This window comes from Hippopotamus amphibius, chromosome X (genome assembly GCF_030028045.1).
Source record: "Hippopotamus amphibius kiboko isolate mHipAmp2 chromosome X, mHipAmp2.hap2, whole genome shotgun sequence".
Taxonomy (NCBI): Eukaryota; Metazoa; Chordata; class Mammalia; order Artiodactyla; family Hippopotamidae; genus Hippopotamus; species Hippopotamus amphibius.
The window spans coordinates 17,676,651-17,699,444 of record NC_080203.1 but is presented as its reverse complement, the minus strand read 5'-3'; the positions used below and the strand labels follow the sequence as shown (position 1 = coordinate 17,699,444).

The window sequence follows — 22,794 nt, the reverse complement described above, 5'->3', positions numbered from 1 at the left end:
AATCCAAGTCTAATAACGGTAAAAAACATTGGCCAAATCCCAGTAGAGGAACATCTTCCAAAATACCTGACCAGTATTCCTCAAAACTGTCAAGGTCACCAGCAATAAGGAAAGTCTAAAAACTTGTCACGGCCAAGAAAAGCCTTAGAAGACATCACGGCTAAATGACTCGCATGGCCAAGTAAGTACCTTGTAAATAAATAAATATTTTAAAATAAAATAAATGTAATGTGGTGTCCTGGATGCAATCCTGGAACACAAAAAGGACATTAGGTAAAAACTAAGGAAATCTGAATATTAACTCTGGTTAAAAGTAATGTATCAATATTGGTTCAAGGATTGTTATCAAATGTACCATGCTAACGTAAGATGTTAACCAGTGGTGAAACTGAGGTGGGTTATGTGGGAATTTTCTGTACCGTCTTCCCAACTTTTCTGTAAATCTAAAACAGTTCTAAAAAATAAAGTTTACTTAGAAAATACCATTTAAAAAAGGAGGTAGAAGGACTATCTAAAAGAGACTAGAGAGATAAACTAACCAGTGTAATTTGTGAACCTTGATGGGGGCAGCTATAAAAGTCATTCTGGGGACACGGGTAAATTTGAATATATTAGATAGTTCATCCTTTTCTTAAGTGTGAGAATGGTATTGTGGTTAAATGGGAGAATGTCCTCACTCTTACAGGAGAGGCATTCTGACATATTTAGGGATGTCATAATGTCATGACATCATGAGTTACAGCCTTCATATTTAGGAATGTCATGATGTCATGACATCATGAGTTACAGCCTTCATATTTAGGAATGTCATGACATCATGAGTTCTGTAACTCACCACAGACAATTCAGGAGGGTTCGGGGAAAAAAGCACATTTGGAGAGAACAAAAGCAAAAGTAACAAAACATTAAGAATGGTGAATCTAAATGAAAAGTATTTTGGCACTCATCAAACTAATTCTTTCACACTTCTGTAAGTTTGAAATTTTTCAAAATAAAATTTTAGGAAAACTATCAATAAGATTTTAGAACTGGATAAAATGATACAAAAGTTCGTCTAAAATATAAACATGCAAGAATAACTATGAAAAATATCCTGAAATTAATAATAATGTGGTACAGACTAGCAATGCCAAATATGAAAATGTATAACAACTTAAAATGATTAAAAGACTGGTAATTTTTGCAAAAGACTGCAGAGTTCAGAAACAAATATGTCCGGAAACAATGTATGAGGGATGGTTTTTCAAATCAATGTGGGAAAAAGTCAATAAATAGGGTTGGGATAACCAGATAGCTATTTGGAAGAGAAAAATGTTGAATTCTTACCTCACTCCTTCCACCTAAATAAATTCCAAATGAACCAAAGATTTAAAGGTTAAAAAAAAAAACTTAAAAGTACTGGAAAAATACATTAAATTTATTCTTAAATGTAAAGAAGGCCTTTCTAAAGCAAGGCACAAAACCCAGAAGCCATAAAGACTGATAAGTTTTAACTACATAAATAAATAAAACTCAGGAAAATATTATTAAACATATGACAACGGACCAATTTTCTTAGCTTACAAAGAGCTCATACAAACTAATAAAAAACAAATCATCTAATAGAAAACAGAACATGACCACACAGTTCACAGAAAATGAAATATAAGTAACCAATAAACATGAAAATGTGCTCCATCTCTTTCATTAAAATGCATTATAACTTCATTAAGATGCAAAATACCATTTATTCACTTTCAGATGATCAAATTTTAAAAAGTTGAGGGCCCAGTATTGGCAAGGGCCTCATAAATAATTATTCTTATACAGTATACGTGGAAGCATAATTGGGCAAAGATTTCTGGAGATCAGTTTGGGAAAAACTACTGACCTGAAAATGAAAACTACCCTTCGACCCAGCAATTCTATTGCTAGGAATTAACCCTGTTAGTTTAATCTCGTTATATGTACAAGTAAGTTCACTGCAACATGGTTTAGCAATAGTAAAACACTGCGGAACAACCCGAAAGCCCATCAATGTTTGAACATTTATAACACATCATACATTAGAATACCATACAGTCATTAAAAAGAATGAGGTATTTCTGTACATACTGATACAGAAAGATCTTATAAGACACAGGTAGCAAAAAAAGCAAGGTACAGAAGAGTGTATACAGTCTGATTCCATTAATGTAAAAACTTTTTAAGTATATATTTGCTGGCAAATCATTTTTTTCCTGAAAGAATATACAAGACACTTAAAGCTGGTTACCTTTGGAGAGAGGTATTAGGAGCAGGAGGGAAGGGAGCAAGTTTTAATCTCATACCTTTCTGTACCGTCTGGTTTTTTTTGCCATGTGCATATATTATCTTTCTTCTTTCCTTTTAAAAGAATACTCGATTAGTCGGTTATTTTGAGATATTCCTATGTAGATTTGAATACTATCTTTCAAAATACTGCAGATAAGCGCCAAGCTTTGCAAACCAGAATTTCCTCTCAGATTTTCATTACATTTTAGGTTTGCCCCCTGACGCTTTAATCGTGATTTCCTGTTAAGTATAAATTGCCATTCTGTAATGGCAGTTTGGCTATGTAACACATTGGTGCTGGAATGATTAGACATTGCTACTCAAAAACCAATATTCTTATACTCCAGAGGGCAGTTGATAATTCATACACATGAGATTACACATTCTATTTCAACTCTAAAAACAAAATTGCGATAAGACTTTACATGTACAATGAAAAGTAAAGTATCCATTGAATTTAGCAAAACAGCATCACATTGGAAAAAATACAGTCATCAAAATTAGATCTTACATTTTTCTGGGGACAGAGAAGCAGAAGAAAATGAGATTAAAAGTAAAACAACAAACAAACAAACAAAACAAAAAAAAAAAAAACCACTACCAAAAACAGGGTGAGACAATCATTTATTTATTGGACAGGGCAAGGTCATTTAAAGAGAGGAAACATATCCAAAAGAACGTGTTTAGCTTGGTGTTACAGGCATCGATGCTCACAACAAACAACACTACTCAATACATCATGGAAACAGGCCACATACAACCAGGGGGATGCTGTCATGCCACTCAAAAATAAGCCACAATGCTTAGGAAACAATCATTAGGGAGTTACAGAGGATCATAGTCTCCAATTCACCAATCTGCATCTTCTGCAGCTGGCCCACTAGGCCACAGCACTTGGCTGGTTCCCTGATTATTAAGTGTCTTCCTATATATTCTAGAGAGCCTTCAATAGTACACACTTCTGAATGTCACTGAAATCATAGTCAACTGCAGGCTTAACTAGCTCACATCACTACATTTCTGGCTACCTTAGTACTGCCTCACAGTATTATAAATAAAATCCTGAACTTAACCCATTTAGCACTGTTATGATACACCCAAATCACCCAAATCCTATGGTACATACTTTAAAAGGAGAGCATAAATTCCCTGGAGGAAATTAAAGAAAAAATTTAGGAAGCTCACCTGACTGGAGGTATACAAGTTCCTAGCAAAATTAGACACAACTGAAGACTGCTATGTCAATTATTTGCCATGTGATTTGGCATCATATTTAGCAGGACTTTCCTGACTGGGCAGGCAAAGATTTCAATATCCATTCTAGAAACTAGACAAAATATTAGAAGTAGTAACATATGAATGCTTGGTTCTGAGAAAAAACTATTCAGCCTAAGATTGACTGAGAAACCTGTTAGGTATCTGACCCTCCCTCCCTATATCTACTGACTTTTACCAACCACTTCCTTTCACAGCAATCACAGTGCTCAAGATAAGTTCTCACTCCACATAGAACAAAACCATATTTGGAAAGCCAGTCATGAAAGACCAGATACTGGAGGAATCCATTCATAATAAATGACCAGAATAGACAAATCTACAGAGACAGAAAGTAGATTAGTGGTTGCTCGGGGCTGGGAGGCATTGGGGGGAAATGACAGGTGACCGCTAAAGGGTACAGGGTTTCTTTCTGGGGTGACAGCAAAGTTCTCAAATTGACTGTGATCATGGTTGCACAATTTCATGAATATATTACAAAACCACTGAATTGTACCCTTTAAACGGGTGAATGGTAAGGTATGGGAATTCCATCTCAATAAAGTTACGATTAAAACATATTAGGAAAGGAAGACAGGCCCCCAAAGAGAAGAAAATAAGAGGCTCTTGCCAATCAAGTCATACCTGAGGAAACAGTAGACAGACCTGATAGAAGGAGCTGGTTTCTCATGCATGATTTTGATTTAATTATGACCATTTTCACCCCTGACTTCACATTTTAAACTCACTTCTAAATTATTTTAGGTTTTCAACAGATTTCTAACTTTGTTCTCCTTAGAGAGCAGAGTCAGTGTTCCACAGACAGACTGGGTTGACAAAACAAAAGTAAACAATGATTAAAAACCCAGTAACAAAATAATCTTGTACTTCAGGCTGTGTGTTACCAGGCAGAAGAGAAGAGCTCAAGCTCATTACTAATGGAAAAAAGGCCTTCAAGGATAAGGACATATTATTACTCTCGCCTAAAGCACATTTCCTTTGCAAATATCATACATTTATTCCCTTTACACCTATACAATTCAACAAAAGCAATGTTTTCAGACCTTTACAATTCAAACAAAAGCAACATTTTCTACAAAGAAATGTTAAGCTTCCTGCAGATCAAGGAGCTAGCCAAATTCCCCTAAAACTAAAATGACTGTTTCTAAAAAAACTCTACTCTTCACCCTCACCCTCGCCTTCAGCAACATACAAAGAAGATGGAAAACTCTAAGCCTGCTACAAATCAGAAGCTAGGAAACAACTTCTTACATGACCTTAATTTTTTTAAATTAAAGGTATCAGTTCCAAATATTTAGAACATATTTGGCCCAATTCCGTTGAAGTCTACCTTTAACGAGAAAGTTTCTTTTTTTTTTTTACTAATTCGCTAGTTTCGTGTGCAATAAAATAACAGAGGCTTTGAATAAGCTGAACTGGCTAATGACAAGTAATCAGTTTTCCTCAGTGATTACTGTTCTTCTACATAGGCAGGATAATTACTTCATGAATGGCCTTTTTGGTCTATCTTCACTATGCTTACACTACCTAATCAATTTGGGACATTTTTTACAGATAATGAAGAGAACACAAGTAGCTTTACGGCAAGTTGAGTTCGTTAAATATATTCGTTATGACAAAGGGTTTCTGACACAAAAATTGCTCACTGCACACAGAACCCCAGAGAAGTGATGAAACAAGACAGCTGATGTTAGAAGGTATATGGGAGCGGGGTAGGTGAGAAGTCACGGATAAATTAAAAACTGGCAGGTATCTGCTGAAGCAGAGCCACTTTTTAGGGGGGCATAAGAAAAACTGATAAGTCACCATTTTGGTCTCTTTAGAGAAGTCTATTTGCTGTTAAGAACTTAAGACCATTTTACTATCTTTCATGCTGCGAAATGCAGTAGTCCCACTATCTCCAAAAGGATCCTAAAAACTGTAGTGCAAACGAAAAGAAATTTAAGAAAATAAATAATTACAAAACCATCAACATTTTTCAAAGAAATGTGTTCAAAACAGTGACTTTTACAAAAAATGTAACTTTGTTGTAAATGAAAAAAGAATTCTCTCCATGAAAGATCAAAGACTTGTTTCACAGCTAACTTAATATTGCATTAATGATTTGATTAACAGTGTACAAACAAGGGTCATAGACTTTTTAAATTAGGTCTGAGAGAGCAATATAAATACTGATGGGGGGGAGTGTTTTGTACCCCAAACTCCAATATTCCAGCTCTGTGTCCTGTCCTGTTGTTATAATTTGTAAAAATCTTAGCGACGCAGTGATTCAAGTTTTCGTAACTTCAATGACGTGTTAGAGGACAATGCATCTTGGTTTGAAGAATTTGTTGCATCCGAAGGCCGGAACAGTACTCGACCGCGATGATTAAATACATAAAATGATGGGTGATTCCTTAATGTGTCAAATGTCCTTAAAAGAAAAAAAGCATCAATTTTAGACAAATCTTTATAAAAGCCCATTTGAAAATAAGCAGCCTTCTAATAAATTATGAATGTGCTATGTGTTATATTTTTAACTAAGTTTAAATCCATAAAATCAGACTGTAATTGGTAATCATACTGTATCTCACTTTCTTCCTGTACAAGGAAAATAAGAAACCTGGAAATGTAACATAAAACCCTGGAAATTTTTTAATTCAGGCATTCCTTCCAGGATGCCTACGAAAATACAAATAATCACTTAACTTTAATCACCTCTATAAATCTCACACTTGCCCATGCCAAACAGTCCTTTAAAAAAAACAGTACATAGATTGTACCTTTGATTATTCTCACTTGGCCTTCACTATTCAAGCCAAATGATCACTGCACAGATCTGTCTTCCAAGAACGAAGTACAACGAAAAATTCGTTTTGGCCCTTCTGTACCCGCTGTTGTCCAAACTCATATATTTTGCTACCACCTACTAAATTCGTGTATTTTGCTACCACCTACTTAATGCCATTCTGCTTTACTTCTTTCTTTCTTGGCCCCTTGCCTGTGATTCTTGGTAGACTCTTTGTAAGAACAGTAGTGGGTGGTGATAGTGGAGTATCCTTTCTTCTTTCCAGTGAGATATATGTAGTCTAAAAAAAGTTCACAAACACCTAAGTGTATGGCTTTTCGTAATTGGTTTGTTTTTATTTTTTTATTTTTTTATTTTTTTTTTTTTCCGGCACACGGGCTTAGTTGCTCCGCGGCATGTGGGATCTTCCTGGAGCTGGGATTGAACCCGTGACCTCTGCATTGGCAGGCGGACTCTCAACCACTGCGCCACCTAGGAAGCCCCTGGTTTGTTTTTAAATATTAATTTCCTGGAAGGAAACAGAACTCTTCTTTTGATAAAAACTCAAATCTCAAAGTCAGCCCACCTGAAAATCCAAGCATACCCCCACATAAAACAGGAAGCCTGAGGTGTGACTATTTCAAATGTAAATTAAAAAATAAAAGTAAAAAGGGGGTGAATTTCCTCTGACATATAAATGTTTATTGTGATCCTTCTAAGGAAATACTGTATTAAAATTTTTAGGATCAAGAAGCTAGGTAAAGTCCAGGGATGGAACTGAATAGAGGTAAAGGATGATTTTATGAAAGTAAGAAATACAGAAGAGAAAAGTAAGCAAAGCTCATGAAAATAGCTTAGAAGTAGTACAGGAGAAAAAAAAGAAAACAGAATAACAAATATACTTTAGTCCAAGGATAGAAAAGGGCCTGAGAGCAGAGCTTTTGTCACAGACTAGGTTTAAGTGATAGAGGAAACAGTAAACCTCTTAATCTTCCAAAGTCTAAGCTGGGACAAGAGGATAAGGAGAGGAAAAATGAAGGGAGGGAGGGAGGAAGGAAAGGGGGAAGTAAAGAGGAAGGAGGGAGGGTAGAGAGGAGGGAAGAAGAAAAAATTCCTCAGGGAATATCTTCTTATATATCTATTTCCATCCATTTGTCTATCCAACCAACCAACCAACAAGTAATTTTAAGCAACCATAACATAACATCTTATTCAAAGTCAATAATCTTTCATTCAACTTCCATTTCTCCTGTCACATCAAACATTGCCTCAATTATTTTACCTCATTACTCATACAAACTGCATAATCAAAATGTAAAAACAAAACCAACTTGTACGTACCAGAAAGCATAGATTTTAAATTATGTAAATGAAGCAAAATCCCCATGAAATTAAATGCCTATGAAAAGGAAAAGACTTACTTATTTTTTAGTTCTGAAGTGGCATCCATGTCTTTAAATTCCCCTGCAATATGAACTATACCATAACAGGTAACTGCAAAGGCCAGAAGTGTCTGAAGAACTATCTGTGAGTATAAAGATTGAAATTACTAAACAACATACAAATATTATTACAAAACTTTGCAATTTTTCTCTCCATCTCTTTCTAGCCTCTAACTGGTATTACTCCCAGATCCTATCACGGAGTCAATTCTCACTTTAAATGATTTAGATTCAGACAAAATAGCATCTGCTGTAAGTTCTGTGGATCGGCTGCAAACACTTCTAGGTTTTGCGCAAAGAGCAAAAACAGGTACACCAAGCCATTTAGAACTCAGGTATCAACTATCACCAGCTTCTAAGAGCAACTAGGAATGTTTTAATGTATTACTGTTAAATATTACAGAGTATAAAAAGAACACCCCTTACCCACTACCCAGCTTAAGAAATAGAACATTACCAGTACCTTTCAAGGTCCAGGTATCCCTCTCCAATTATATCTTTCACCCTCTCTCCCAGTTAACTATTGTCCCCAATTTGTATTAATCAGGTCCTTACTTTCATCTATAATTTTACCAGCTCTGTATATACCTCTAAAACATACACTGCTTACTTTTTCCCATTTGAGCTTTTTTTTTGGTGAGATTCCTCTCTGTTGTAGTATATAGCTGTAGCCCATTCATTTTCATTGTAATTATCACATGAAAATCCCACAATTTATCCATCCCACTGTTGATGGCTATGTGGGCTAGTCCCTGTCTGTGACTTTTACAACATCAGGATGGATATCTTTGTGCACGTCTCTTGGCACACGGGAGTGCAATCACTGGTGCAGGGTATACACAAATTCAACTTTATTAGGTAATATCAACTGCTTCCCAAAGAGGTTGTGCAAGCAAAAACCTGAAATGTTTGCTATTAACCAACATAGGATCACAGGCATATTTTATTTTCTTGATTGTGATTTTCGGTATTTTTCAAATTTGCCCATTTGTAAGCAGAAGAAAGTTATTTTAAATAGATATTTATGAGTGTGTATATGTGTGTATGCGTGCATCTACCACAAAACAAAGGTGATGGGAGAATGAGTTAATAGCCACATCTACCATATCTTTAATTATAGACAAATAAAGTCAAAATTAGCCACAAGCTATTACTCTTTCTAAATTAAAAGCTAACATCATCTGTTATACTGGTTTACATCCCCATTACCAGTGTACCAAGACCCATTTCATACAATGAGATCACAGGCGTCATTCTCAAGGATGTGGTAAATCTATTAGTTGTCATGAAAATATGGCAAGATAAATTAAGTAATAAAAAATTAGTTATAAAAGTACACATATATACATATAATAACTTTTTTAAAAGAAAAACTCTGTGTTTTGATTATGTAAAACTATACACACACAAAGATAATGTTGTTTATGCATAGAAGAAAACTAAACTACTGATACACTCCAAAGTACTGGGAACAGAAGTAGAATTGTGAGCAATGGGGTCAGTGTTTTTTTTAATTGTATGGGGTCAGTTTTACTTTCTACACTTACTGTTTGATTCTGTTACAAAGAACTTACTACTTTTGTACTTTAAAATTCAATAAAGATAAAAAAGGGGGGGGGGGAATTCCCTGGTGGTCCAGTGGTTAGGACTCCTCTCTTCCACTGCAGCGGGCAGGGACACGATCCCTGGTTGAGGAACTAAGATCCCGATCCCTGGTTGAGGAACTAAGATCCCGATCCCTGTTTGAGGAACTAAGATCCCGCAAGCCACATGGCACAGGCCAGAGGAAAAAAAAAAATCCAATAAAGATAAAAAACTGAGTGAAGTTCACATATTATTTCAGCTTTAAAAAAAAAAAAGCACTTCCTTATTTTTCTTTAGTTTTACCACCTATGTATATGTCCCTAAACAATGTTTTATTACTTTTGTTTTTAAACTTTATGTATAAAAGGAACTTTTCTTTAAAAAAAAGTCAAATAATCAACTTGTTAAGTCCATCTCAGACTATGGACAGGGCAACTTTTACAAAGACCATTTAAACTAAGTTCTAGGGAATTCCCTGGTGGTCCAGTGGTTAGGACTCCATGCTTCCATTGCAGGGGGCCTGGGTTCCCTCCCTGGAAAGGGAACTAAACTCCTGCAAGCTAAGATCCTGCAAGCTGCGAAGCTCGGCCAAAAAATAAACAAACTAAGTTCTAGAAACCAAACAGAAATCTTTTGTTTCCAAATCTTTGGGTTTTATAATGAGTGACAAAAAGTAGACAACAGATGCTATTTCATGTGTGGAAAATTGAGAGAATAAAAAACCAAAAAAATTTAAAAATATATTTGAAGCTATGTGGCTAATTTTTAAAATATACATACATATATATTTTTTATTGAAGTATAGTTGGTTTACAATACTGTGTTAGTTTCAGGTATACAGCAAAGTGATTCGGTTATATATATTTTAATGGGATATAAATGACCAACTTACATCTACTGGCAGTGATTCATCTTCCTTTTCTGTTAATCGCATATAAGAACGATCTATAAACCAGAAGCATACCATTAAAGAAATTGTAGCCCATTTTTCTTAAAATGCAAGCAAATCAATATACCAAACAAGCGACTGACATGTTCTACAAAAAGTCATGCTAATCCCGGATTCCTCAAAAACCTCTATCTTCTAAGGCAGTCAGTCTGATCTTGAACTATTTTATTCCCATCATGGCCTGCTTGGTCACCTTATAAAATAGAAGAATGAGAAGTAAGCCAATATGAGGAAGAAATACCTAAAAATAATTTTTCTTTCATTACTACAGGAAAACTAGAATTCTCTGAAATTCTTTCACTAACTGGTCAAAGAAATCACAATTATTTAAAAATTAAGTCAACTCTGAAACAGCACCACCATCACATAATATGGACAGAGTAATACTGTTATGGAAATGTTTTTCCTGAGGGAATATGCTGGGCCAGTGTTGGAATAGGAGAAATTCCTGCTTCTATGATTTCTGCTTCTATGATTTAATTATAATTCTGCTATTGCCTTAGCCTCAGAAGGCAGCAAGGGATAAAGGAAAAGGATCAGGATTTGGAAGCTGAAAAACCTAGATCATAATACCAGCTCTTCAGTTTACCGTAATCTCATTCAATGGAAGACACCCTCATGGATTGTAACATGGTATCTCAATTTCCCAGTGTTAATATGTAGGAGTGGGAGGTGGAGTGTGCCTGAGATTCAAAGAAATACAGTATCTATTTCTTCACTAAGTTTCTGCAACAGTAAAATGGGAATAATATGAGAATCAAATGAGATACAGGATAGGCACTCTGCCAAAACAGTTCGTCCCGGCAAAGACGAGTATGCCATAGCACCCCACGGTGCTACCTGCTGCCACAATCTGACAGGACACAATTAGCCTCAAAGGTAAATATTGGTCTCTTTTCAACATGAGCATTATAAAGAGGTCCTACTGTGGTGACAAATGCTACAAGGCATTCTCATCTCACATAAAAACCCCAAATCCTAATTCTAGAGGAATCTTGCACAATCCCTACATAATAACATGCTTAAAAACTCAAATTGTTGTGAGCATGCATTGACTCTTAAAAGAGAATGTGCTCAGAGACATTTCTTAAGTTTTATCTCGCAGGTTTCATAAGGACAGGTGTAACAGAAAAATCAAACCAATACCTAAACAGGTTTTGGCTAACTTCCTACTGTCTGCTCATTTCCCAGCGACCTTTCTTCTTTGCACGAAGCCTAATCTGACTCTAACCCTACCTTTAGCAGGGCATTTCCTCATCTGTAAAACAAAGAGGTTGGACTTCAGTCATCTATCTCCTTGCTCCAGGACTGTAAGATTTTACAGCTGAAGTCTATTGTAGAAAATGACGCAGTACCACTGTATCCTAATCTCCTCTAGGGCAGCTATTCTCAAATGAACGTGCATACAAATCACCTGGGGATCTTATTAAAATACAGATTTGGATTTCACAGATCTGGGGGAAGGGGTCTGAATTTCTGCATTTCTGACAAGCTCCCAGATGATTTCCAAGATGCTGGTCTATTGACCACACTTGATCAGCAAGGCTCTAGGTACCTTTCTTAACCCCTTCCCCCCCCACCCCGCCACCCCCCCAAAAAAACTACTGCTCCCGTCTCCATGTATCTTTACATACTTTTAGCATAGCATCTATATCACTTTATGGTGACTGTTGCTTGATCCACTTGTTTCTCCACTTGACTGTGAATTCCCTCAGGACATCACTGCACCTTCTAGCACCTAAGCACAGCGCAATTTCAACCAATTACTCAAGAATGAATTTACCTAAGCAGTGTAGCACACAGGCTCTAGAATCAAACTGCTTGTCTTTGAAGCCCAGCCCCACCATCTGGAACCTCTGTAATTTTGCCCAAGTTTCCTAGCAGTGTATCTCAACTTCTTCATCTTCCAAAGGCGATAATACCAATAATATCTACCTCACAGGGTTTTGGGTAGGATTGAATTACATAATACACATAAAATGCTTAGTTCAGTGCCTAGCACATGGTAAGCACTTAATTAATGTTAGCTATTATTATTGTTATCATTAAAGATTGGAGTTTTGGAGAAACTGCTGCAGAAAGAGGAGCCTGGGGGAAACATGACAACTAAATGTAATATGATACCCTGGATTGATTCCTGGAACAGAAAGAAGACATTAATTGGAAAACGGGTGAAATCATAAATAAAAGCGAGACTTTACTTAATAGTATACTGATGTCAGTTTCCTAGTTGTGACATTATACCATAGTAATGTTAAGATGGTACCAATGGGGGAGACTGAGGGGTATACAGTAACTCTCTGCACTATCTTTGCAACCTCTCTGTAAATCTAAAATTCCAAAATAAAATGAAAAAAAAATAAAGCTGAATTTCTGTCAGACAAATGCTGTCTTACTACCTGTATGTAAAAAGTAATTTTAATAATTGGATCATTTTAATTATATATAATAAATAGAACAAAACCTTTTATCTTGAAAACAATTGGAGCTTTGAAGGAATTCACATCTCATTTTCTACTTTATTCCTGAAGATGGAAAGTAATCTAGCAAATAAAGGAATAAAGTTCAACTCTGAATTTCTTTCCTTCATTCCACAAATTTATTGAGTACCTAGTGGGGAACATTGTGCTGGGTATGGCAATGAGCAAAACATACACTGTCCCTGCCCTCACGGGCTCTACAGGTTAAGAAAGGGGTCAGCAAACTTTTCCTGTAAATGGCCAGAAAATGAATATTTTAGCCTTTGCAGGCCTTACTATCTCTGTTGCAACTACTCAACTTTGCCCTTAGAAAGCAGCCAGACAATACCTAAATGAATGGGCGTGGCTGAATGCCAATAAAACTTCACTGATGGACATTGAAACTTGGATTTTATATAATTGTCATGGATCATAAAATTATATTCTTTCGTCTTTTTCCCCCCAACAAATTAAAAATCTAAAAACATTCTTAGCTCACTGCAAAAACAGGAGGGAAGCTGCATTTGGCCCACATGCCAGAGTTTGCTAACTCCTGGTCTAGGAGAGAAGGAAGACCTCAAAATAGATCAGCTGTCTCACTGCACTGCATCCTCTGCTGGACTCCCAAGTTTCTTCTTGACAATGCAATTGTATATGTATGATAAAGTAGTTTTACTTTGTGTTTTTCATTTAAACTTCCCAATCACTCTTTGACATAGAAAGGGCAAGAATTAAAATCCACCTCAATGAAGCCTCAGAGAAGGGACATGATGTGCCCAAGGTCACAGATTTAGCGGTAAAGCAAGTTTTTAAGAACCAGCCCTCCAGTCTCCCAGCCCCGTGCTCTTTGCCCCGTATCACAGTGCCTCCCCGAGGCAAATGGTCACTTAACTTGTCAGTCCGCCTGGACAGCCCAGGAGTGCCCAAGATGTTGTCCACCTAGTTGTCATGGGACCATGAGCATCCGAAGTCCTCGATCTGACACTCTGCCAGGCCCACGCTGGATCTGACACCACTTGTCCCGGATTCCCGGACAGATTTCCTCTCTGCCCACCCTGCAGCCCACCGGTCCCGTACTGAGCCCTCTCCCCAACACCCCGTTCCAACCCTGCAGCAATCGCAGGTGCCGCACTCTCAAACTGAGACTCCAAGTCTTCCATGGGGGAGCCCCGCACCGCTTCTCACTGTCACCCCAAACTCTAAGATTTCAAATGACCGTTCCCAGGACACCAGGTCCGACACTCCCTTACGGGTGCGCCCACACGCCGCCCCCGGAGTCCCGCACGGGAGCGGTCCCGGTTCCCCAGACACTTACGCTGCGCAGCGGAAAAGGCCGCGTGGGCTAGGGCAAACAGGCCGATGCCCACCAGCCCCTTCCACAACGACGGCGCCATGACTCCGGAGGAGCAGCAGCCCAACAAAAGAAGCGAAGGGCGCCGATGCCGTTCCTTCCTCCACCGGCGGGTGTCCGCGCAGCGCAGAGAGATGACGTCACTGAACCCCTGGGCGCGAAGCGCCTGAGAGGTGGAAAAAAGCAAAGAATCGTGAGAAAGCGGAAACAGGAATGCCGGGAAGAAGGCGAAAGCGACAAGGAAAAAGGTCCGCGAGTGCCAAGAAGCCGGGCCTGCGCCGCGCTGCTGCTTTGCGAGGGGCGGAGCTGAGCGGACGGCGTAAAAGAAGAGGCGCAAGCCGATCAATGGAAGCGAAGAGGCAGAGCGCCTGCAAATGAGCGCGGGCCGCGGGGCAGGGGGCGGGGCCTGAGGTGGGGTGGGGGCGGGGCCTGAGGCGGGGTGGGGGCGGGGCCTGGGGAGAGTTCCGGGCCGGGCAGAGGGACGAGGGCCACTGCAGGCGGTGGTTAAAGGCGCTCGGTGCTGGATCGCTACCCCACGGCTGGGGATTTTTGTTTGTCTTGCCTGTCCCTCAAACTGTGCCCTTTGTTTTCTGTCCACCTTTCCTGTACTTCTGCCTACTGGGAACCGCGGAAGGAGGCAAGGGTGTGAAAGCGAGGGCGTGGGTGGGGTGTAGAGGAAAACCACCCGGCATTTGGAGCCCCGAACACGTGGCACGCGGGGGACACTCAGTAAAAGTTGGTTCCCTTCTTCTTCCCTTCAAAGGGTCTATGAGACAGATTCGCGCCCAAACGGGTGTAGCGCGGCGGGAGTGTTTTGTCACGAAGAGAAGCAGTTTACATCAGGGAGAAATGAAAGGAGAGGAATAAAGGGACGCTAACAACACAGGCCCATCTCTCTCTCTCCGATCAGAATAAAATATACTCTCCTTTCGATTTTTTTCTTGGTCTTCATCCCCTAAAATGTAGGCGTGTTACATTGACCTCTTTCCACTCTATTCTCCTTTGGCTATCGTTGTGGGCCATATCATTTCCACTGCTTTCGGCCATCGTTGATATTAGTAATTCCAAATCGACATCTCTATCTCAAATGTCTCTCCTGAGCTCCAGACCTGCATTTCTAACTCCCTGCTGATCATTTATTTCTATCCTGTGGCACTTAAAACGTAATATGGCCAAAACGGAATTCATCCCTTTTTCCAAACTCTACCAGCTCCTCCAGTGCCCCCTGACTGGTTGGCACAACGTTGTAAACTGCGTATCACGAGGTAAATGCAAAGTATGATCACCATTCTTTGCCCTTAACCCTGTCAGGATTGCGCGTTTTAGCTGCATCAATTTGCTCACTCTCTCTTGCTACTAGACGCCTTTTCTGGTCACCCTTTGAAATTTGCATTCTTCCCATTCCTGATCCCCCTCGCCTGCTCTATTTTTATATCACCTTTTAACATACTCTATAGTTTACCTATTTATTATTGTTTACTATCTCTCTTCCCTAAGGAATGTAAGTTCCAAGAGGACAGAGGTTTCTGTCTATACCTAGAATGTTGCCTGTCACATGGTAGGCATTCAATGTTTGCTTAATGAATAAAAGAATTATGGGAAAGAAGTGGAGAGGGTTGTATCCTCCGCCTTTGAAAGGATCTCTATAAAGAGTCCTTCCATTATTTTGAATTGGGTTGAAAAATCCCTGTGCACTTGTACACACCCTTAAGTTTTGAAAACACTTTGATTGATGATAAGCATTTTCTGATATATTTCAGTTTCCTCAAAGCTGAAAAAATTTAGAAAATAAAGAAGGCATCCAAGAATCATCAGATTTCCATAACTTTACCTATATAGTTTTTGTCCTGGATCCCATTTTCCAAACCTTTAATTATAGTCATTATTTTTCTCTGGGCTCTCTCCAGTTTCTTCCCCTCTAAGCCAGGAGCTGACACAGTACTTGATCAATGTCAAGTACAGTATATTGTAATCCTTACAAATGTAGCCCTATTTATAAACCTCACCATCAGGAAGAACCAGGAAATAATCGCTCTGCACTTGACAGGAAAGTGCTTCCTTCTCCACCCCTGGGAGGTGGCAAGATTGAAAAGATAGTTGATCCAAAAAAAAAATCTTAAACCTTTGTTTTCTCTTTGATAATGGTCAAATTGAAATTAGTCTTTTCAGGTACCCTATTAAATTACCTCTGTTAATATTAATTTCTCTGAAGCAGAAAATTATTAGGAGGTTTCTTGAAGGAGTGGAGATCTGGTGACTTTCTTTTAAAAAGATGAGGTTATAGAAAAAAGAGAGAGCCAGTAAGGAATCTGGTATTTGTATAAACCACCAATACATTATCCTAGTCTTCAGGGAAGTGACCTCTGTCCAGGCATTGAATTTTGTTTTCTCCATTACACTCTTAAAATGCATTCCCCACTCTCTTAAATCTGTTACCCACCAATTGAGTACAAGAAAAACTAGGCTAGTTTTACATTTTCTAGAAATAAATGGTTAACTCATATTCATGGGGTAGGTTTTTAATTGTCTTATCTATAGATTCCACCCTGAACGGAAGCCAAGATATTCATAGTCACAGTTACTAAGGACTTTACTAAATTACAGTTACTAAGTACCTTGGGTCCACTCATACCGTGTTCTCTGTGTTAGAGTTAATCTCAAAGGTGCAAGGTACAGCTAATGGCAGCAGTGTTTTCACGAGCTCTTAGAACAAGAGTCAAACCTCATGAGTAAGAGCATTTAAATTCCCCGGGTGACCCAAGAAGTGCCTTTAGTTTTCCCAAAGAAACAGCCATTGTCCATATGCACAGTGGATAAATGATGTGAATGTTATTTAAGGTGGGGATAACCATCTCTAAAGCGTTTGCTATGGAGATGGAGATGGAGATGCTGTTTATGAAGGTTCATCACTGTTTCCCCAGGATAGTTGGTTGAATTGAGAAAGCAGAATTGTTTTCAAGTTAATTAACTTTGTTACATGCCACCCAGCTGGAGGAGTAACTTCATTCACCACATCCATGTATCCATTTCCCACACAGATTCTGTCTATACCTAGCAGGTTATCCTTTCCTACTTAGTTCAAACCCCCACCTTCCGGATATGGGGAGAGATATATATATATACACAACTGATTCACTTTTTTGTACAACAGAAACTGGCACAACAGTGTAAAGCAATTATATTCCAATAAAGAGCTTTAAAAAAGTGACTTTAAGCAATGACAAAAATGTTTTAAATTTAAAAAAAAATTTTTTTAAACCCACCTTCCCTAGAAATACATTCCTGACTACTATAGGTATCTATAGGAACCATATATCTATTGTAGATGCTAAACCTTTCTTCAAGCTATTTATTACAACCTCCCTGGATCATAAATTCTAGAGGTTTACTACCTGCTGGGTAAACTAGTGAGATATATACATTGCATCCTCTGGTGTTTTATTCTTTACAAAAATGATGTCTGCTCAGTCTAAGAAATTCAAACAAAGCAACATATTCCTCTTAAAGCATTAGGTGGTGCCTTGGTATTTTGAGTTTTGAATCTTAGTAAAAAGACTGATTACTTGATTCATATCTTTAAGATTATTTTGCTGGAAGCTTTATACTACTGTGGTTAAGAGCATATGCTCAAGAATCAGATTGGGTTTTTTAAATTTTATTATTTATCTTTTATTCCAGTCTTGTTGAGATATAATTGACATAAAGCACTGTATGTTTAAAGTGTACAGCATAATGATTTGACTTCCATACATCATGAAATGATGACCACAATAAGTTTAGTGAACATCTATCATTGCATATAGATGCAAAATTAAAAAAATAGGAAAAAAATTTTTTTCTTATGATGAGAACTCAGAATACTCAACAACTTTCATATATAACATGCAGCAGTGTTAATTATCTTTATCATGTTGTACATTACATCCCTAGTACATATGTATCTTTTATAACTGAAAGTTTGTATCTTTTGACTGCCTTCATCCAATTCCCCCTCCCCCAGCCCCTATCTACTTAACCACAAATCTGATCTCTTTTTCTATGAGCTTGTTTGTTTGTTTTTGAAGTAGAATCGACCTACAACACTATGCTATTTCCTGTTATACAACATAGTAATTTGGTATTTCTATAAATTTCAAAATGATCATGATGATCAGTCTAGTTATGATGTCACCATTCAAAGATATTACATAGTTATTAACTATATTCCCCACACTGTACATTTCATATACATGACATTTATTTTTGCAACTGGAAGTTTGTATCTCAATCTATGTGTGTGACTATTTTAGGCTTCTGATCTCTTAAATTCAAACATTTTAACAACCCTGTATTTTTACTCCCCTCCCCCCATAGTTATTGTTTTGATATCATATTTTACATCTTTTTGTTTTGTGTATCCCTTAACTAATTACTGTGAATATAGATGACTTTATTACTTTTGTCTTTCGACCTTCCTACTAGCTTTAAACATGGTTGATTTACTACCTTTACTGTATTTTTGCCTTTACCAATGAGATTTTTCCTTTCATAATTTTCATGTTTCTAGTTGTGGCCTTTTCTTTTCCACCTCAAGAAGTTCCCTTAGCATTTGTTGTAAAGCTGGTTTAGTGGAGCTGAACTCTTTTAGCTTTTGCTTGTGTGTAAAACTTTTGCTCTCTCCATCAAATCTGAATGATAGCCTTGCCAAGTAGAGTATTCTTGATTGTAGGTTATTCCCTTTCATCACTTTAAATATATCATGCGACTCTCTTCTGACCTGTAGAGTTTCTGCTGAAAAGTGAGATGATAACCTGATGGAAGTTCCTTAGTATGTAACTTGTTGCTTTTCCCTTGTTGCTTCTAATATTCTCTCTTTATCTATAATTTTTGCCATTTTAATTACAGTATATCTTGGTGTGGTCCTCTTTGGGTTCCTGTTTGGGATTCTCCATGCTTTCTGGACCTGGGTGTCTGTTTCCTTTCCCAGGTCAGGGAAGTTTTCAGTTATTATATCTTCAAATATGTTCTCAGTCCCTTTCTCTCTCTCTCTTCAACTTCTGGAACCCCTTTAATGTGAATGTAAGTATGCTTGATATTGTTCCAGAGGTCTCTTAAACTGCCCTCATTGCTTTTTATTCTTTTTTATTTTTTTATGCTGAGCTTCAGTGATTTCCACTACTGTTTTCCAGCTCACTGATCCATTCCTCAGCATCATCTAATCTACTGTTGATTCCTTCTAGTGTAGTTTTCATTTCAATTATTGTATTCTTCATATCTGTTTAATTGTTTATATTTTCTAGCTCTGTTAAAAACTTCTAACTTCTCATTCTGTTCATCCAGTCTTCTCCCAAATTCTTTGAATATTTTTACAATTACTACCTTGAACTCTTTATTGGGTAGATGGCTTGTCTCCACTTCACTTAGTTCTTCTGGGGTTTTATTTTGTTTCTTTGTTTGGAACATGTTTCTTTGTCACCTCATTTTACCTAACTTGCTGTTTTTATTTTTATGTATCTGGTAGGTTGGTTACAACCATATGTAGGAGATATCCTGTGCATCCCAGCAGCACACGCCTCTCTGGTCACCAGAGCTATATGCTCTAGGGGTGCCCCCTATGTGGGCTGCATGGGTCCTTCTGATGTGGTGGGTGGTCTGGTAGGCATTGGCTGGCCCCCAGTCCGATTGGTTGCCAGGTCCTGCCTTGGGCAGATGCTGCAGGCTACTGGGGGTGGGGTCAGGTCACAAGGCTGCTGGCAATAGAGCCCCAGTGGGCCCCAGAGCTAGTGCTGGCCCACTGGTGGGCAGAACCAGGTTCTGGAGTGGGTGGTTGGAGGGCCTAGGTTCCCAGATCTACTGCTGGCCTCCTGGTGGGTGGGGCTGGTTCCTGACAAGGCTGGCTGTGGTGTCCGAGGTGTCCCAAAGCTGGCATTGGCCCACTGATGAGCTGGGCCAAATCCCAGAATGGCTGGCTGAGCAGTCCAAGGAGCCTCAAAGCTTGTGCTGGCCTGCTGGTAGGAAGGGCTGGGGCCCAGGGGATCCCAGCTCTAGTGCCAGCTTACTGGTGGGCACAGCCAATTCCTAGGTTATCTGGCTACAGGGCCTTGGAGGTCCCAAAGCTGGTGTCAACCCACTGGTGGGTGGGGCCAGATCCCAGGGCCGCTGGCTAAGGGGCCCAGAGTGTCCCAGAACTGGAGTTGGACTGCTGGTGTACAGGGTGAGATCCCAGGCGTCCTGAGGCCGTGTCAGCCCACTGGTGGGTGGGGCCAGGGCCTTGGGTAATCCCAGGATTGGTGTCCACCCACAGGTGGGTGGAGCCAGGTCCCAGGGTCTCTGGCTGCAGGGCCCTGGGGGTCTCAGGGATGGTGCCAGTGCCCTGGTGTGCAAGGCTGGGTCCTGGGCTCTCTGGTGAACAGGGCTAGGTCCCAGGGTAGCTGTGGGCTCAGGGCGACTTAAGGCAGTAGGCCTGCTGGTGAGTGGGGCTATATCTCCTCTCAGCTAGTTGCTTGGCCTGAGGTGTCCCAGTACGACTGCCAACAAGCTGATGAGCAGGGGCAGGGCCAGGTCCCTGCACTAATAAGCTAGAGGGAGGATGCCAAAATGGCACTTGATAGCGCTAGTGTCCACGTGGTAGAACAAGCTCCCAAAAATGGCTGCCGCCAGTGTCTGTGTCCCCAGAGTGAGCTGCAGTTGCCTCCTGCCTCTCTGGGAGACTCTCCAAAATCAGCAGGTGGGTCTGACCCAGGCTCATTTCACATTACTGCTTCTGCCCTGGATGCTGGAGTGTGTGAGATTTTGTGTGCACCCTTTAAGAGTGGATCTCTATTTCCCACAGCCCTCTGGCTCTCCCAAAAATAAGCCTGCTGGCCTTCAAAGACAAGCATTCTGAGAGCTTGTCTACCTGGTGCAGGACCCCCAGGCAGGGGAGCCTGATGTGGGGCTCAGACCCATTGCTCCTTGGGGAGAAGGTCTGCAATTGTAATTATCCTTCTGTTTGTGGGTTGCCCACCAGGAGTAAGGGTCTTGAGTATACTGTGTCTCTGTTCCTCCTACCTGTCTCATCGGGGTTCCTTCTTTATAGCTTTAGTTGTAGAAAATCTTTTCTGCTAGCCTTCTGGTCTTTCTCATCAATAGTTGATCTGCAACTAGCTGTAATTTTGGTGTACCCATGGGAGGAGGTGAGCTCATGGTCTTCCTACTCCGCCATCTTGGCCACGCCCCCTAGAATCAGATCGGGTTTAAATCCTGGCTTCTCCTTTACTACCTTCGGGAGATTGGACAAGTTACTTAACTTCACTGTACCTCAGTTTCCTCATTTGTAAAGTGGGAATAATAATAGTACTTACCTGATAAGATTGTTGTCAGAACTGAGTGAGATGATGCCTACAAGTTGTTTGAAATAATCTCACATGCAGGGAGCGCTCAATAAATGGTAGCCATTATTATTATTGTTGTTGATGCTGCTGCTGTTGACTCTTCTAGCTATTTTTCCAGACTGAAGAGGTTCTTTATTCCTTTAGTCTTTCCTAAAACATCAGTTGCTCCACCCGTTTGATTATTTTAATTGCCATTCTCTGGACTGTTTCCAGATCCACTAATATTTCTCATGGGGTTTCATTACTACATCTGCACAAAGTATCCTAGGTTACTTGTCTGAGGTTAATACGAGTATTCATTTCAAGTAGCCTTGACACTGAAAATGACACCAAAAATCTTATTTGCATTTTTAGCACATTGGGCTGCTACGTTCAGGGAATAAACTGAAAGCTCCAGCATAATTTTATTGAGTTCTAACTGGTGTGTGTGACCTATTCTTTCTTCTACTCTTTGAGTACAGGCATTCCCTATACTACTGCCCTAGGACTGGCTTTCTTTCTACCCTCTCTTCTTTGGAGAACACATGACTCCCACAGCGTCAATATTGTGCATATACTCCCAAGTCTATCACTGGTCCTAGCTTCACCCCTGAACTCCAGACCCCAGCTTCTAACGGCCCATTTTGATACCTGCATTTGGACACCCCACCAGTCCCTTAAATCCAACCTGTCGAAAGCTGAGCTCTACCTTCTGACTCCCATTTTAATGCTATTGGTCGTCCTATGCTTTCCAGTTATCCAGGTTCAAAACCTTGGAGTCATCTTACAGTCCTTCTTCCTCAAGCGCTCCCCATCCACCCACCAAATCGGTTGCTAAAACAGGTTAGTCCTACCTCCCTCCACATTGGCTTTCTCATCCAGCCTCCCGGTTCCATTCCTACTGCATCTGATAAATTAAGGCCTCACTACTTTTCAGCAAGACTTGCTTTCCAACCTCTTAACTGGCCTCCCCTATGGCCCATCCCTCTGCATTTCATTTATCTCCCTTTCTTCTGCCAAATTAATATTGGAGAGGTTTTGAGTAGGGAAATGAATAGTTAAAATTTTCTGTAGCGTTAAGACCTTCCACAATACAGCCTCAACTTAGCTTTTCAGCCTTTCCCCCAACATGTGGATTAATTAATTCAATGTTTATCATGCACCGCTAAAGAACCAAGGACTGCAGCAAACATTGGCCTAAACTTATGTACACTTTTCAATTATTAAGTCCTTGCTGAGCACTTACTATGTACCCAGTAGGTAAAGTCCTCTTTCCGTTTATCCTTGAACTGAATCTAGGTACCTAGGGGAATTTAATGTCATCTGCAAACATGGAGATTTTCT

At 39.5% G+C, this 22,794-nt stretch overlaps 1 protein-coding gene across 1 annotated transcript; it reads right to left on the bottom strand.

Annotated features, from left to right (window-relative positions):
- Window positions 1-1,498: 1,498 nt before the first annotated feature.
- Window positions 1,499-15,166, bottom strand: MMGT1 (membrane magnesium transporter 1). Its single transcript, XM_057717560.1, has 5 exons — window positions 15,095-15,166; window positions 14,084-14,525; window positions 10,253-10,305; window positions 7,756-7,859; window positions 1,499-5,980 (listed from the first exon to the last, which is right to left on the bottom strand). Exons 1-5 carry the CDS (start codon window positions 15,164-15,166, stop codon window positions 5,821-5,823), a joined length of 831 nt encoding a protein of 276 aa, XP_057573543.1. The 3' UTR covers window positions 1,499-5,820.
- Window positions 15,167-22,794: the final 7,628 nt, after the last annotated feature.

Bases quoted from the DNA above. Each gene is read 5' to 3' on its own strand.
- MMGT1 (XM_057717560.1), bottom strand. From the start codon at position 15,166: ATGGCCGAAAGCAGTGGAAATGATATGGCCCACAACGATAGCCAAAGG. The intron at 14,526-15,094 runs GTAACACGCCTA...ACCCCACCTCAG, and splicing joins TAGAGTGGAAAGAGGTCAAT to GCCCCGCCCCCTGCCCCGCG. The intron at 5,981-7,755 runs GTAAGTCTTTTC...TTTTCTTTTAAG, and splicing joins ACTTCAGAACTAAAAAATAA to GACATTTGACACATTAAGGA.